Raw genomic sequence first — 13,916 nt, 5'->3', positions numbered from 1 at the left:
TTATTTTTGTTGACGCGGCCTGTGAACGCGTGGCGCCTTCATTGCGCGTGCTCCCTTCCAGTTGTTTTAGGGGAGAGGCGGTGGAGGCTCCGTGGAGGCTCCACCGCCTCCACCGTGGAGGCGGTGGAGGCGGCGCTTGCGAGGGGTACGGTTGCGCAATGTTCGCAGAATGCGGAACATGGCGGCAGCGTCTCTTTCCAGCTGGTTTTAAAGACGATAGCCTTTCTTTGGCCTCTTGAGCGCGACAATGTTGGCCTGTCAGTCTGTCTCTCTGTGTCTGTCATAGAGATAATTTATTATTGCAACTTAATATCACGCCCCGCTGTATACATGGGAGCTACTAAGGGTCACCGTTAAGTAGCTTTATGTACATAATGTGCCCTCTCTACAACTGGCCAACTGCCCCGCGATTCAGCCGCTCGGCGAAAAGTTAAAAGGATCCTTAATCGAGGGCTTCATATTGGCAAAATATTCCCTCGCTACTAAAGCTGGTACCATGCTTCCTATTTATCAGCTTTGTTCAACAAAAATAAAACATTAGGGATATTTGAACCCAGACATAAATGCGAAAGTGATATGAAAGTGAAAGTCTCAGGCTACAACCCCGCGCGCTTCGAAGACACATGGAGTCTCGGGAGCTCTTATTTACAGACATGAATTATACACGGAACCGTAGCCATACAAGCTTGGCTAACAGCCGTGCGCTTTCTGACGCTACCGGCGTCGACAGTGCATTATTTATATGTACAGTGGAGCACACAACGATTAAGACGTTGCCGCGCTTTCGAGCTATTACGGGAACTGTACGTCATGAAAGTAAGAAAAAAAAATAAACACCAGAGCACGGCGTCAGAAATGCATCTGAAGGGCGATTTTTTTTTTCCCCTCTTCACTGAGCCGCCTCGCTGGCGCGCCGGCACCGGGAGCGCGAACGTGAAAGTAAAACGAAAGAGTGTGCAACCGGTTGCACAAGGCGGCGAAAAATCCGCTTTTTTGTTTGTTTGTTTTGCTGAGCTCGGTTAACCCACGCCATCGACCAATGGGAGGCATCCCATTGCCTGTTGCCCTCAGCTCCTTTCCTGGCACCGTGATAGCATCCCCGGAGAGAAAGAAAGAAGCGACGCGCCACCCTGACGCCTTTCCCTGCGTCCCGATACACACGACGGACCGAGTCCGCGGCCCAATCGGTCACGTGATGAGACGTCACGGTCCGCCGCGGTCCGATCCAAAGCAGAGCGCATCCACACGGCGGGCCGGCTGAGCGGACCGCGAATGGCCGACCGTCTGAACTCACAAGCCAGAAGGTTGAACACAGGCACCGTTTGGCCGCGACAACATGTTGTAACGCACAAGCCTGCACTAAACCTTTCATCCCCACAATAACGGCTACCCGCATGCAAGCCGGGCGGGCGTGCTCACGCAGCCACCGCTGTCGTTCGCATGAAGGCGACACGACGAGCGGCGACGGCGGGGAGATCCGGGCTGCATACGGCTCGTCACCGCTCGCTGGAACCGAACTCTTCCCTAAATTGAGGTCCACAAGCGTGAAACAAAGTGATAATCATAGCTAACATCGCACTAGTAAGAGTCATAGGACTCGCAAGAAAAAGCGCGAATGAAGTATGCGTCGCGATTGTAAGCCTAGCCCGTCGCTTATCCAACCGCGGGTGATTGACAGGCTCCTTCGAGCGCTTCGAAACGGCCGCGCTGCCCGCGCTGTTCTCTATTGGCGCAACTGGATGCGGCTCTGCCCACGCGACGCGGCCGCTGTCAGACCACGCTGATTGATGTCGCGGTCCGCCGTCGAGACTGCGGACCGAAAAGCCTCGGCGAATATTTGGACCACGAAGGCCGCGGTCCTGCGCGGTCCAACGGCGGTCCGCGCGAACTGGTGACATCCTATCACGTGATGCGCGGACCGCGGTCCAAATAATCGTTTTGGTCCGCCGTGTGGATCGGCGAACACGCAAGCCTTAGCCAAGAGGTAAACACATCAGGGAAGGAGTACTTGTGGCGGTTGCGCCGTGAAACTTGCAACTTCGCGCTGCGTAGCGCGAGGTATTGCAGTGTCGCCCGTTCCTCTTTCGCCCGTTCCTCTTTCGTGCTGTCCCGGCGCCGGTCCACGCAACCAACGACATCGCATCCGGATTTTTAGATATGGCCCCGACAAGCGAGCAAGACGCACGGCGCCCGAAATGCACCATACGTGCCGAACGACCGCAGACCAATTATAGGGGAGTTTCCTAGATAAAACGAGACGCACAGCGCACGAAACGCAACAGAGGTGACGGACGACATCCAACTTGAACCAGTCGTGCTGACCACGGCGAACGAAATGCACAGCGCACGGAACGCCGCCAAGCCAGCACACACGGAGAAAACTGCTATTCGCGACATCCTCCGCTCGCGCTGCTGCTATCCCGACTTGGCCAGCGAATGTTACAACCTCAGAAATCACGTGGCCACAAGCAACAAAAGACCCAGCGCACGCGATTCAACCCTACCGGAACGTACGAGCTCTCCGACACCCGCTGCTCCAGCCCGAGTCCAGCGGACGAACGACATAACACTCGTGCAGGTAGGTCCGTCAACGAGCAACGACACGGCCAGCGCATGCGGCATGTCCGAGCCAGAACGAACAAGATCCCCGGCATCCGCGCTCCGACCGAGGCTCACACGATAAACACTATTTCGTACAAGAGGACGCAACCGCGAGCAAGCGGACTCGGGACGAACGGAGCCTGCTTGTATGGGAGAGATAGCGATTATAGCATTCTCGAAACAACGGGCAAAAGACGAGGGCTTGAACGACGACACGGACACAGCAAAAACGACAACGAATGAACCCGATCCAGACGAAGGCATCGAATGTCCTAACAATGAAGTCACACTTGCGACGCCAAGGAATGTGGGACCGAACGGACGGCACGAACTACGCCCGCTTCCCCACCACAACGGTTTCACTTCCAAAACAACCACGGCAACTGCGAGGACGGAGCCGAAAAGACTTTGACCGATCAGCCATGCCACCCTACGAAAACGCCACGCTACCGCACACTAAACGAAAAGCCAATCGGCTCCCGCACCATACGCAGCGCACACGTCAATTCTAGCAACGTCCTCAACACGCCGAACTATGCCATCCCTACACAGCGCAGCTCGCCACCGGACAAACCGGACGTCTACGCCCCCACATGCATCAAGCACGCGACGAGCTATACGAACACAATCGCCGACGGAAGCGGCGCGACTAACGCAACGCCGTAAACACAAGATCAGGTCTGACGAAGTGAATCCCACGGCACACACACAATAAAAGAAAGCAGATTTGAAATTCACCGAAGCTCAACGAGACGAACACCCTCTTAACGAAGTTTCTAGTATCCGGAACAACAAAAACAAACGCCAGCATCGAGCATCTGTGAATAAGCGGACAGTGATCTGGATACGAACGGACGTTAATCTACGGAAACGCTTCATTGTGCCTGGGGGCAGGCACAATTCGGATTTGGAGCACGATTAGGAGAGTATCAGCGCGCCCGGAAACGAAAATGGACAACAAAAGCTGCCACCCGAAGACATGCAGAAAACCGCAGTTTACGGCCACGGCCGCACCGACAAGCCCCGAGCTCCCCTGAGTCCGATCCTGTGTTTTTCTAATCAATTAAACATTTTATTTTTTTCTATTTAGTCTTTCATTCGAGATACGACCTAGCTAACAGTGCAGATAAGTTGGTTATTCGTGAGTAATACAAATTAAGTACTCATGAGTACAGATTGAGTACTCATGAGTGCAGAATGAGTAGTACTCATGATTGCAGAATGAGTAGTACTCATGATTGCAGAATGAGTAGTACTCATGAGTACAGAAGATTGAGTACTCATGAGTACAGATTGAGTACTCATGAGTGCAGAATGAGTAGTACTCATGAATGAAAAATGAGTAGTACTCATGAGTAGTACTCATGAGCAGTAGTACTCATTGAGTACTCATGAGTACAGAGTGAGTACTCATGAGTACAGATTCAGTACTCATGAGTACAGATTGAGTACGAATACTCGTGAGGACAAATGAGTTTGAGTACAAGTGAGTATGATTACAAATGAGTATTTGATGAGTGAGTACGAGTGATTTTGTGAACAGACGAGCTTTTTGAGTCTGAGTTTGATTGAGTACAGCGTGAATGAAAAAAATTGTGATTGAGTTTGAGTGAGTTCTTTCTGTTTTGCCGACCTATGCTCTGCTTGAACCACAAGCAACTGCTTCGCCCGGCGGCCATGTTTTCCAATCTTCACCACACTAAGATGGCGGCGCCCAGTAATGTCGTTCCGGAGATACGGCAATACGGCGCTCCGAAAAGTGCCGTTTTTTCATCAACTTGCACATGTAGATTGTCGTCTCAGCACACATTTTTTTCTACAGGACTTTGCAATGGTTTTTGATGTGGAAAATTTTAAGAACTCGCAGAATATAACCAGTGCAACCCGACATTGTGACTTACGAAAAAAAAAACTATCTCGGGGACAAGTTTACGCGGGTTTTTTATTGAATGATCAATCAATTAAACCTTTACAAACAGCATCACCTTGGAGATGCTGGAAAAGTATGCCGTCACTAAGCACTTTTCTCCACTGAAGCTGACGGGAGCGTTAAAATCCTTGGCTCTCAGACTGTTTTGGAGCAGTTTGGTGCAATTTTTGCAATTTTCAAGCTTTTGGAGCAGCCTGGCGCAGGAAAACACGTGTATCAAAACTGCGCAATATGCGCAGCTGTCTCACCCCTGCACTCTGAATGCAAAATGCACCGGGAATATGTTTTCATCTCAGCATAGTTGCTGATGCCGTAGACGATTGCAGTAACTTGACATCACGCCACAGCACGTGCAGAAAAACTAAAAACACATTCCAACAAAAAGAAATCTCAAGAGTAGGCGGAGAAGTGAGCACAAATGCTGGGGCTCACAATTTTAAAATTATGCGCTTGCAGAGTGCCACTTGCCAAACGCAAAACAAGCCTCCTTGTGCAATGAAAACACTGCGGCAAGCGAACAAAGCACAAAATGTACTCCGCACTCTTTCCCTGCCAATGTAAAGACGCAAGCGACTTCAGTGAGGAGGACAGCTTTGATGGCGAGTAGGGGGCCACTAGCATGTTGGGAATAAAAAAGAAATTTGATTGCGTAATTACGTACGTGTTTTTACAAAAATGGTAAGGCTCTGACAGCGCTTCTCTTAGCAACTTCATTGCATAAAATTTCAACTTTTAAAAATCTGTGGAATTTTTTTTCCGCATAAAAAACCCTCCCCCAAATTCATGCCGAATTTGGTGGGAAAAAAGTGGGTTAATTATGCAAGTAAATACGGTAATAAAGTACAGAGGCTATCGAATGCGTCCACAGAGTGGCGACACTGCGATTCCAGATGCCACGCTCCCCTTTACCGCTGCGGCTGGGTGAGCAGGTCGGCCTTGTTGAGGAGCAGCAGGCTGCGCTTGCCCATCTGCGTCGCATAGGCCACCAGGTCCTGGCACAGGAAGAGCAGCGGGTGGCGGGCGTCCACGATCTGCACCACCACGTCACTGCGTCCACCCCCACCACCACATCGGACACTCACCTCATCAGTCACCACACTTCTCGTTTGGCAGTACAACACACACTGTGCTGATGACGGGCTTTGCAATTAGCACTGACAATGCAACAAATTTACATTTCAAACACCTGCCTCGCAAATGTCAACACACGCGCACACAAAAAATTTCATAATTTTAGGGGTTTAACGCACCGTGAAAACATACACCTGGGCTATGAGGTCCACTGTAATGGAAGCCTCCGGATTACTGTACGAACAAACAAACGAACTGGACCGGACAACAGACAGGCCAAAATTTTCAGATTTAGGTAGACCGAGAAAGAACATCGCCTTTTTAAAAAAATAAAAGGCTTTCCAGTGCAGTGTCAGGGTGACACTGGTGGTGGCCTCACCTGCGCTCCATGACCCTCCAGAGCTGGCGCCAGTACTCGAGGTTCTTCTCATACGGCGTCATCACCAGGCCCTCCGTCTCCTGCAGCCTAGAAAGGGGGCGGGAACGGAATCGAGTCAAACTTGGACATGTCAAACACAGGTAGTTTCAATTATTGTCCGACAATTAAATGATTCTACCTGTGTCCTGCACTGCAAAAGACGAAATGAAAAAGCAACGAAGAATGCTGCAGTGGAGCGAATGCGTTAAAAAAAATTGGTCGCGTGTTTCCTTGCTTTGCTGCAAATGTCTTTGAAAGATGGTAGTCTTCTGTCGCCCTTGTAGCGTAAGTCCTCGTAACTTTGCCTTGCGTTTTCTGAGCCTGCGTTCCCGTCTAGGCTTGGCACTTCATGACCACTGCCATGGTAGCTCAAGGGCGGAAATGCTCTGGCGCTGTCCTTTCCAGAGCTATGTGCACTCCGCGCACAAGGTACACACTAATACACGACTCAGTACAGTTACGTCGCCGCATACAGTCCCGAAGAAAGCAAATACCAACCACACAGCACACGACCGAAGACACTGCTGGCAACACTGGTAGCGCCACCTGGCAGTGGCCCTGGGAAACACACGGATGTGTGCACCGGGGCCACTGCCAGGTGGCGCCACCAGTGCATCAGCGGTGTGCTCCACGTTTCATTCTTATACAGTGGCTATAGTATTTTCTATTTATTTCCTATTGGAAAATCAAGCATCCGTGTATTTTTTTAATAAAGGAACACTGCAAATGTCACTCATGTATTGATCCTCTGCCTCAGATATCCATAATGTTTTGTTTTTGCTCAACAATGTTGACAAGTATGAACAATGCCACCAGATTTAAATGTTTAGAAATGGACTTGCCTATATAAAAGTCTCGCTCGACAAGCCACTCAACTTTGGCCGGGTAGCTGAATCGAGGGACAGACAGACGTACAGACAGGCCAAAATTTCCACGTACAAGTAGCCCACGAAAGACTATAGTCTTTAAAGAACCTCTGAAAGATGCCCAAAGCCTCCATGACATTAGTAGTCACACACCACTCTCTTGCCAGATTCGTTATGTGCGACTGATGCCAGTGTAGTCTTGTGGCCTAGCTTATGCCGCAAAAAGCATACCTGTAGTGAAACATGCTTAAGTGTACGTAAAGATCCAGCATTTCTTGAATGTGCACCATACCGAGTTCCAAGGTGAATTGCAAGAGACGAAAGGGGGAAGTTGCAGGCATTGTTAAACTGAAAAGATTCAAACGTCTTGCAGGTGGCTTCGCTTTTCGCCAATGGGACAGAGGCAGGTCTACCCAAAAAGCCCCAGCAGCCAGTCTTAAAACTGATTTTTTTTTTTTAATCTACCCTTTGGCTTAACTTTGTTGTCTGGTAAACTACTGCTAACCATTGGTCATTAAGGGCATCAGAGTGAATCTTTAGAGTACACAAGCATGGCAGGGGGTAGCAGAAAGTTGGGTGTGCAGATCAGATCAAGAAGTTTGCGGGGATAAATTGGTCACAGTTAGCACAAGACCGGGATAATTGGGGATCTATGGGAGAAGCCTTTCCTTTGCGCTGCAGTGGGCGTACACAGGCTGCTGCTGCTGATGACGATGAAATTACTACTGCTACTAGAAACTACTGCTAATAGAGACAAATCAGTTCGGAGTTGTTTTCTGTACTCCAACGTAGCGATGTTTGAGGGGCATTTGAGGGACAAACATGAGGGCCTTTGAGGGCCTTTGTGTTTTTTCGCTGATTTATCCAAAATGTCAGAATGCACCAACTGGCCCAGCAAGCTACACTTCTGCAGAAACAAGCCTGCAGTTTTTTTTGTTTTTTTTTTCCTATCTCTGCATTTCAAAGGGCCATAAAATCAGATCTTTTATATAAAGCAACAACAACAAAAGCAAGGTGGTCCATCAACTGAACCACGAATTTTCTACACAAGCAAGGATGAAGCAGCCACTCCTTTCTCATACAAGCAGCACAAAGATCAGGGGTGTAAACCAGCCCCCTGAGCACTCACTCAGCCAGCTGTCGACGCCATGCCACAAAGCTCTCCTTCTCCAGGGCATGCAGCTCCTCAGCACTGGTGCTTTCATCCCAGGGGGGCCTGAGAAAAGAGGAGGGAAGAGAAGGAACCCCTGCTTATGGGCACTCCTGAAAAGCATGGCACGACACACACAGGGGTTACCGTAGGGCTGCCACTTAATTGAGCACTGCAACAACTGTGTTCGAACTCTCTGCCCAAATATGTCTCTCCAGTGAGTGTGTACAGTAAACAAAAGAGGAAAAAACTTTACGAAGCATTTTTAAAAGCTGTTAGCCCGCACATTACTCATTCATTCATGTTCCGTTTAATTCATCAAATTTGTCTGTAGTGAATGTGTAATGCGGGGTTCCCCAGGGTTCGGTCCTGGGGCCACCTTTGTTCTTGTTGTATATAAATGATCGGCCTAATTATGTATCTGCAAAAATCCACCTCTATGCTGACAACTGTGTATTACATAATGTAATTAACACAAATGATGACCGTACTTCACTAAATGATCCTTTTGCACAATTGTGCAGGTGGTTCGAAGAAAGTCAAATGAATATTAGCTTTACAAAAACAGTCACTTTATCTTTCAGTATGTGCAGCTCCGATTATTTGTTTAATTATTCGTTTAACGGCTCTTCCCTACAGCGGGTATCTGATTATAGCTTTACCTGGGCGTCATCTTCCCACCCACCTTGTCCTGGTCAAAGCACACTGAATATAAATGCAATAAATCACTAAAAAAATTGGGCTACCTAAATCGATTGATTGATGATGATGATGATTGATTGTAGGGTTTAACGCGCCGACGCAACGCAGGCAATGAGGCGCGCCGTAGTGGAGGGCTCCGGATTAATTTTGACCACCTGGGGATCTTTATCGTGCGCCGAAATCTCGTACGCACGGGCGTTTTTGCTTTTCGCCTCCATCAGAAAAGTGGCCGCCGCGGCCGGGAATCGAACCCGCGACCTCGTGCTCAGCAGCGCAACGCCTTAGCCACTGAGCCACCGCGGCGGGTTGGGCTACCTAAATCGTACATTGCAAGAAGCTCCCTCGAAACAAAATTGCTATACTCGGCGACAACTTAAGAACGGCACCGGAAGTTGCCGCTGTGCCTTATCACCGTAGCCAGATGTTTCTCCGCGCAGCGCAAGTAGGGCGTTACTGGCAATATTTTGAACATAACGTGAGCCGTTCCCGTGATTTTTTTGGACTTAATATGCTTATAAACGACTCCAGTGACGACAAACAAACTGCGTGAGACAAGGCAGACGATATCACGCATTCATAGCATACCCCTTTCAAAACGCGCACGCACTGACGTCACGGGTCCGGCGCTTTGGCAGAGTGATACACTACATGAGGTGGTGCCGTTCTTGAGTTGTAACCGAGTATAACATACAAATCGCTCACCTGACCCATCCTATAATATGACTGCACCATCTGGAACCCTTAAGTATCTGAAATTAACACGCTTGAATCAGTCCAGAAGTCAATCCATTTCATTTTCTGTCGTTTCGACTGGAGCTTTTCATCGTCATCCCACTTGGCTACATGCATGCATGCAGAGTCAAAGCTGACAATGTGATGCCCACCTACAGGGAAAGTGCAAGAGGTTGATACACATGAGGGGTGTTTTGATACACCCTTGAGGTGCATGATGACACCTTTCAAGGTGTCACTAGAAATGTGATACAGCTCACTCCTGTGCGCATGCAGAGTCAAAGCTGACAATGCGATGCTCACCTGCGGGGCACGCGCAGGAGGCCCTTGTGCTGCTCGTGCAGGTTGCGCAGGCTGGCACGCTCGCGCTCCGACAACACACCACGCACCACACTGCCCGTGCTCACCACCGTCACGTTGTGCTTCTCTGCACACGTCAAGTTTGAGACAACAATCAGGAACAGGGAACGCTGCATGCCGTCTCTCAACAGAGTCCCGTCACCTGCAATCGCAACTTTTCCATAATTGTTTTTTTTTATCCCACTACGAGAAGAAAAAAAACATCTCCAGAGGCTTGGATGCTCTTCTACATCTCCGTGCCGCTTAGCAGTAATCCAGTCTCTTTCTACTTTTTCTACCACTTTCACAAAAAAGCCAGCCGTGGCTCTCTTGAGGGGGGGAGAGCCCTGAGGGCAGCCAGGTTATCACCAGTCGTGTGATGTGGTGAAGCAAGAAAGAATAACGGAATTATGGGATAGCTTTGCAGGATCACACGAAATGTGGCACCCTGAAGGAAACTCACGCCAGCCAACATGGTCAAGTGAATCTTAATCATTTAGCCCCCTGGTTTTGCATAATTACATGAGTAGGCCCCGTTATTAGTCACGTTGCCAGCCCCTTCGCTCTGTCTTGGACCACCATCAAGAAAACTTGTGTTGCTGTAGCATTAGTTCAATCCTAATATGTTTTAACAATGTGTCAAACAACGTCCCTTGCTTAACTTTATTTCTAGTCCAGCGGGATCACTTGCACAAAGGTAAAAACAAAGCAAAATATTTATCCCTCACTCGCAATATAACCCGATGTCAACTGCCACAATGTAAGTTAGATCTCCGGAATGATGCGCATGTTTGCGTATGGTAGAATTTATGAACGAATATAAATGAAGCCCTGTTCCTGAACAGGTGTTTTCTAAAGGCATGCAAACTCTGGGCGCTGTCATACGAGCCAGAGAGAGAACCATTGAGAAAAGAAGAGACCGAGAAAAGTGTGTGAGTGTGCCACCATTCTCCTCACTCTCTTGTCATCTGCTCAAATAGCTGTAGCGATGGAAGCTTTGCCCCAAAACAGCGCTGAACAAAGCACACCTTTTCAGTTACTATACACTACGTTTGGCTCCAGCTGCCAAAACAAACATAATTAACCTTTCCAAAAAAGAGATTTACTCATCCTCAAGCATGAAGAAAATGGCCACTTTGCATGCGAGATGGTTGGCATTAGCATAGATTTATATAAGGGGGAGCAGCCGTGAATGAGAATGCGATTGTGGAGTAGTCGCCTGATGTGACTACGGCAAGAGACATCCTTTTTGAATGATCCCAGTATGGCTGTCTCGGGTCGCCCACTTCCTTTTTCTCAGCCTAGGTGTTGCAGCTCAGAAGCAACTCTCTGCGATGAAGACCTGCCCCAAGTCGCACCCGCACTTTTCGCAAACACGCTACCGTTTTTGTGCAAAGACACCAGATGGCGCTGAAACCATTGTGTTTGTGACAACTCAGGCTGCGAGATGCGCCATACGAAAGTCTGCTGGGCAAACAAAGCCACTATCCATTTAACTCTGTGCCCTTGACGGCATTCCGAAGCAGCATCGCTGGCATTTTGCTCATCTTTTGACAGCTCTGACAGCAGGAATTTTGGTTTATAAGCAAGGGCTCCACGCCTGCCTGACAAATAGGGATCGCTACGCCGCATTGTTAGCTACTAATTCCCTCATCCTAAGGTTCCAACTTTTTTAAAGTAAAAGCTTTCTACCTCTACCCGCCAACGGTTTCATTGTGGTATGCGCGACAAGAAACTACCAACGCGGCTATGGAGGGGGAGGGCGCTTTTCACTCACAGAGCAGTGTACATAACGCGGCGGATGGGCGCTATTGCCCACCGCTCCCCATGCTCCCCTAGTCGCAGGACCATTCCGCCGGCTTTGTTGTCTGCTTTAGTGACGGTTGTTTGGGCCTGTTTTGGCGCAGCTTCGCGTCCATTGCATGCTTCCTTCGCACGGCTTGATTAACTTGTTCGACAACACCTCCTGGGTAACCCCAACCCGACGGAATTAAATGGTCGTACGGCAAAGATACGTTAAGGATTGGTTTGCAGGGTAAGAAAACAAAATGTAGAGGCCACACACAAACATCTGGCCGCCAGAGAAATGCTACCTTTCGCGCACTGCTTGCCACAGATGGGACTCTGTTTTCTAAACTGGGGGAATACCAATTTAGTTGCAATTTAAAAGGTATTACAAAAGGCGAAAGAAGCAACTGGTTCTGATAAATAGCGATTATGAAAGTTCCCTCAGCTTTCTCGCAATTCTCAAACTTGCTAAACTAAGTAGTTTAAATTGCTATAAATGGGAATCACTACGCTCACATGCCAAATTGTTTCGGTGTCTGCGCTTGTGTCGTGTGGTGGTGTAGCCCCAAGCTAGCACATCAGGATGGCTAGGTTCCGCTGTCTCATCCTTCAAATGACGCTCCTCTCCGTTTTCTTTCTTCCGACGCATGGCCAGGCTACAGCAGTGGCACCCACCGCTCTAGCCCGGCCATGGCCGACGCTGCTGCGTTCGGGAATGCGCCCCCGCGAATCCCAGGTAACGGCTGGCAGAACCTCTGGTTTCACTCTTTGTAGAGCCATGTGTGTGAATTCAAGTGACGCTGCATGGGCAATTGTTGCGCTTGTCCTTTACAGCTTTGCTTTTCAACCACCGTTGCACCGTGGATTGGAGCCATTTTTTTTCCTCTGAAGAAGCAGGTGACAGCTTGTACGTAGCATCGTATTTTGTAGAGTACAAATACACTAAAGCACAAAACACCCCGTAGCCTCTATTCTGTTGGCCGAAGCAGCATATAAATAGAGACCAGACGTCAAGCAGAGGCCACAAAAAAAAAGTGGAGGAGGAAAATTATTGGTGGTGGAGGAAGGGTATTTTTAATCCCACATTGGGCACTCTCGATTTACCAGTCCTGGACGGTCCGCGGGCAGTCCGCGACGCAAGTCCCATAGGGATACAAGAGAAAATCGAGCGCCGGTTTGCGTCTACTGATAATCGAGGAGGCCCATTGTGCATTCAACACTAAATGTAGGAAAAAATTCCCTGGAATGTGCCAGCACACAAATGTTACAAGGCACTAGACGGCTCATGCAATTCCTTAAAAAAGTATTTCTGGTTCCTGTTACACAAAGGCTGTCCATGCAGAGCGAGCCGTATTGGAGTAAAGCTAAGCTGTTGTGGAGAACTTGAGGAAATCCCCCTTCGTGTAGGCTGATCGTTCCGAAGAAGAATTTTCCAGAGCCCATTACAATGGCAGTAATGACACTGAGGCCTATGTGACGCATATACGCATGTAATGACATATGAAGCATTCATTCGCACGTTACATTTCTCTTCACTGATAGTCTTTGGATCACTGTGCTCAAGCACTGTGTTCAATATGATTGTTAAAGAAATTACCCTTAAAGGGGTCGTGAAGAGAAAACGCATTTGCCTTTGCTTAATTTTGACTGCTTAAATGACCTTTTAAGAACAAAAATCCCAAATATTGCCAGAATTCATTGCTTTTAGAATATAGGAGATGCCTTTGAAATTATGGTTTTGAGATGCATCGCACGCGACCATTCGACGGGTTGGTTTAAAGTTCCGACTACTAGAAGTTCCCGCGATAAATGTGTTTATGTAGCCAATTCCCATTTTAGGCTTTCGGTCGTTTATCTCGCTAGGTCAAGCGTTTCACGTTCGCGCAACTCACATTACAGGCTACGCGAGACAGACGTCGGCAAGCTTGTTCAAGAATGCCGGCAAGCAGAACGACTGTTTAGACTCGTGCGAAACAGTGTAAACAGCGTACAAATACCCGGTTTACTTTAAACGTGCTTACTTCTGCCTGTACCGCTCGCCCGCGTTGTTGACTGAAAGTTCGACCGTATTGATCAGTCGCATCAGAGATCAGACCTCTCCCGTTCAGTTGCAGGGCGCATTTCATCATGGCGCCGATGTAGTGGCTTCATTTGACCCTTTGCGAGCCCACTCTATGCCGACATGTTGTGCAGACCAGAAGGAACTGTGATTGGCTTCTTCACAAGACGTCACAACTAACATCACGGGTTGAAGAGGAAAGCCTCGGTGAAACTGGAACTGAATTTTTTTTTCACATTCGCCGATGTCGGGCAACAAAA

The 13,916-nt window shown here is 48.7% G+C and overlaps 1 protein-coding gene across 1 annotated transcript in view; it reads right to left on the bottom strand.

Annotated features, from left to right (window-relative positions):
* The window catches only part of Ns3 (nucleostemin 3), a 55,514-nt gene that overhangs the window by 31,749 nt on the left and 9,849 nt on the right, over positions 1-13,916 (bottom strand). The window contains exons 3-6 of the mRNA XM_077679003.1: positions 9,774-9,897; positions 8,016-8,102; positions 5,982-6,068; positions 5,441-5,578 (exon numbers count right to left, since the gene is read on the bottom strand). Coding sequence (XP_077535129.1) covers positions 5,441-5,578; positions 5,982-6,068; positions 8,016-8,102; positions 9,774-9,897 — 436 coding nt within the window. The remainder of the gene's footprint in view (positions 1-5,440; positions 5,579-5,981; positions 6,069-8,015; positions 8,103-9,773; positions 9,898-13,916) is intronic.

This window comes from Haemaphysalis longicornis, unplaced genomic scaffold (genome assembly GCF_048455015.1).
Source record: "Haemaphysalis longicornis isolate Haplotype H1 unplaced genomic scaffold, Haemaphysalis longicornis Haplotype H1 scaffold_7, whole genome shotgun sequence".
In the NCBI taxonomy this organism is placed as follows: Eukaryota; Metazoa; Arthropoda; class Arachnida; order Ixodida; family Ixodidae; genus Haemaphysalis; species Haemaphysalis longicornis.
Note: the sequence above shows the minus strand (reverse complement) of the source record. Positions and strands in the feature narration are given on the sequence as shown.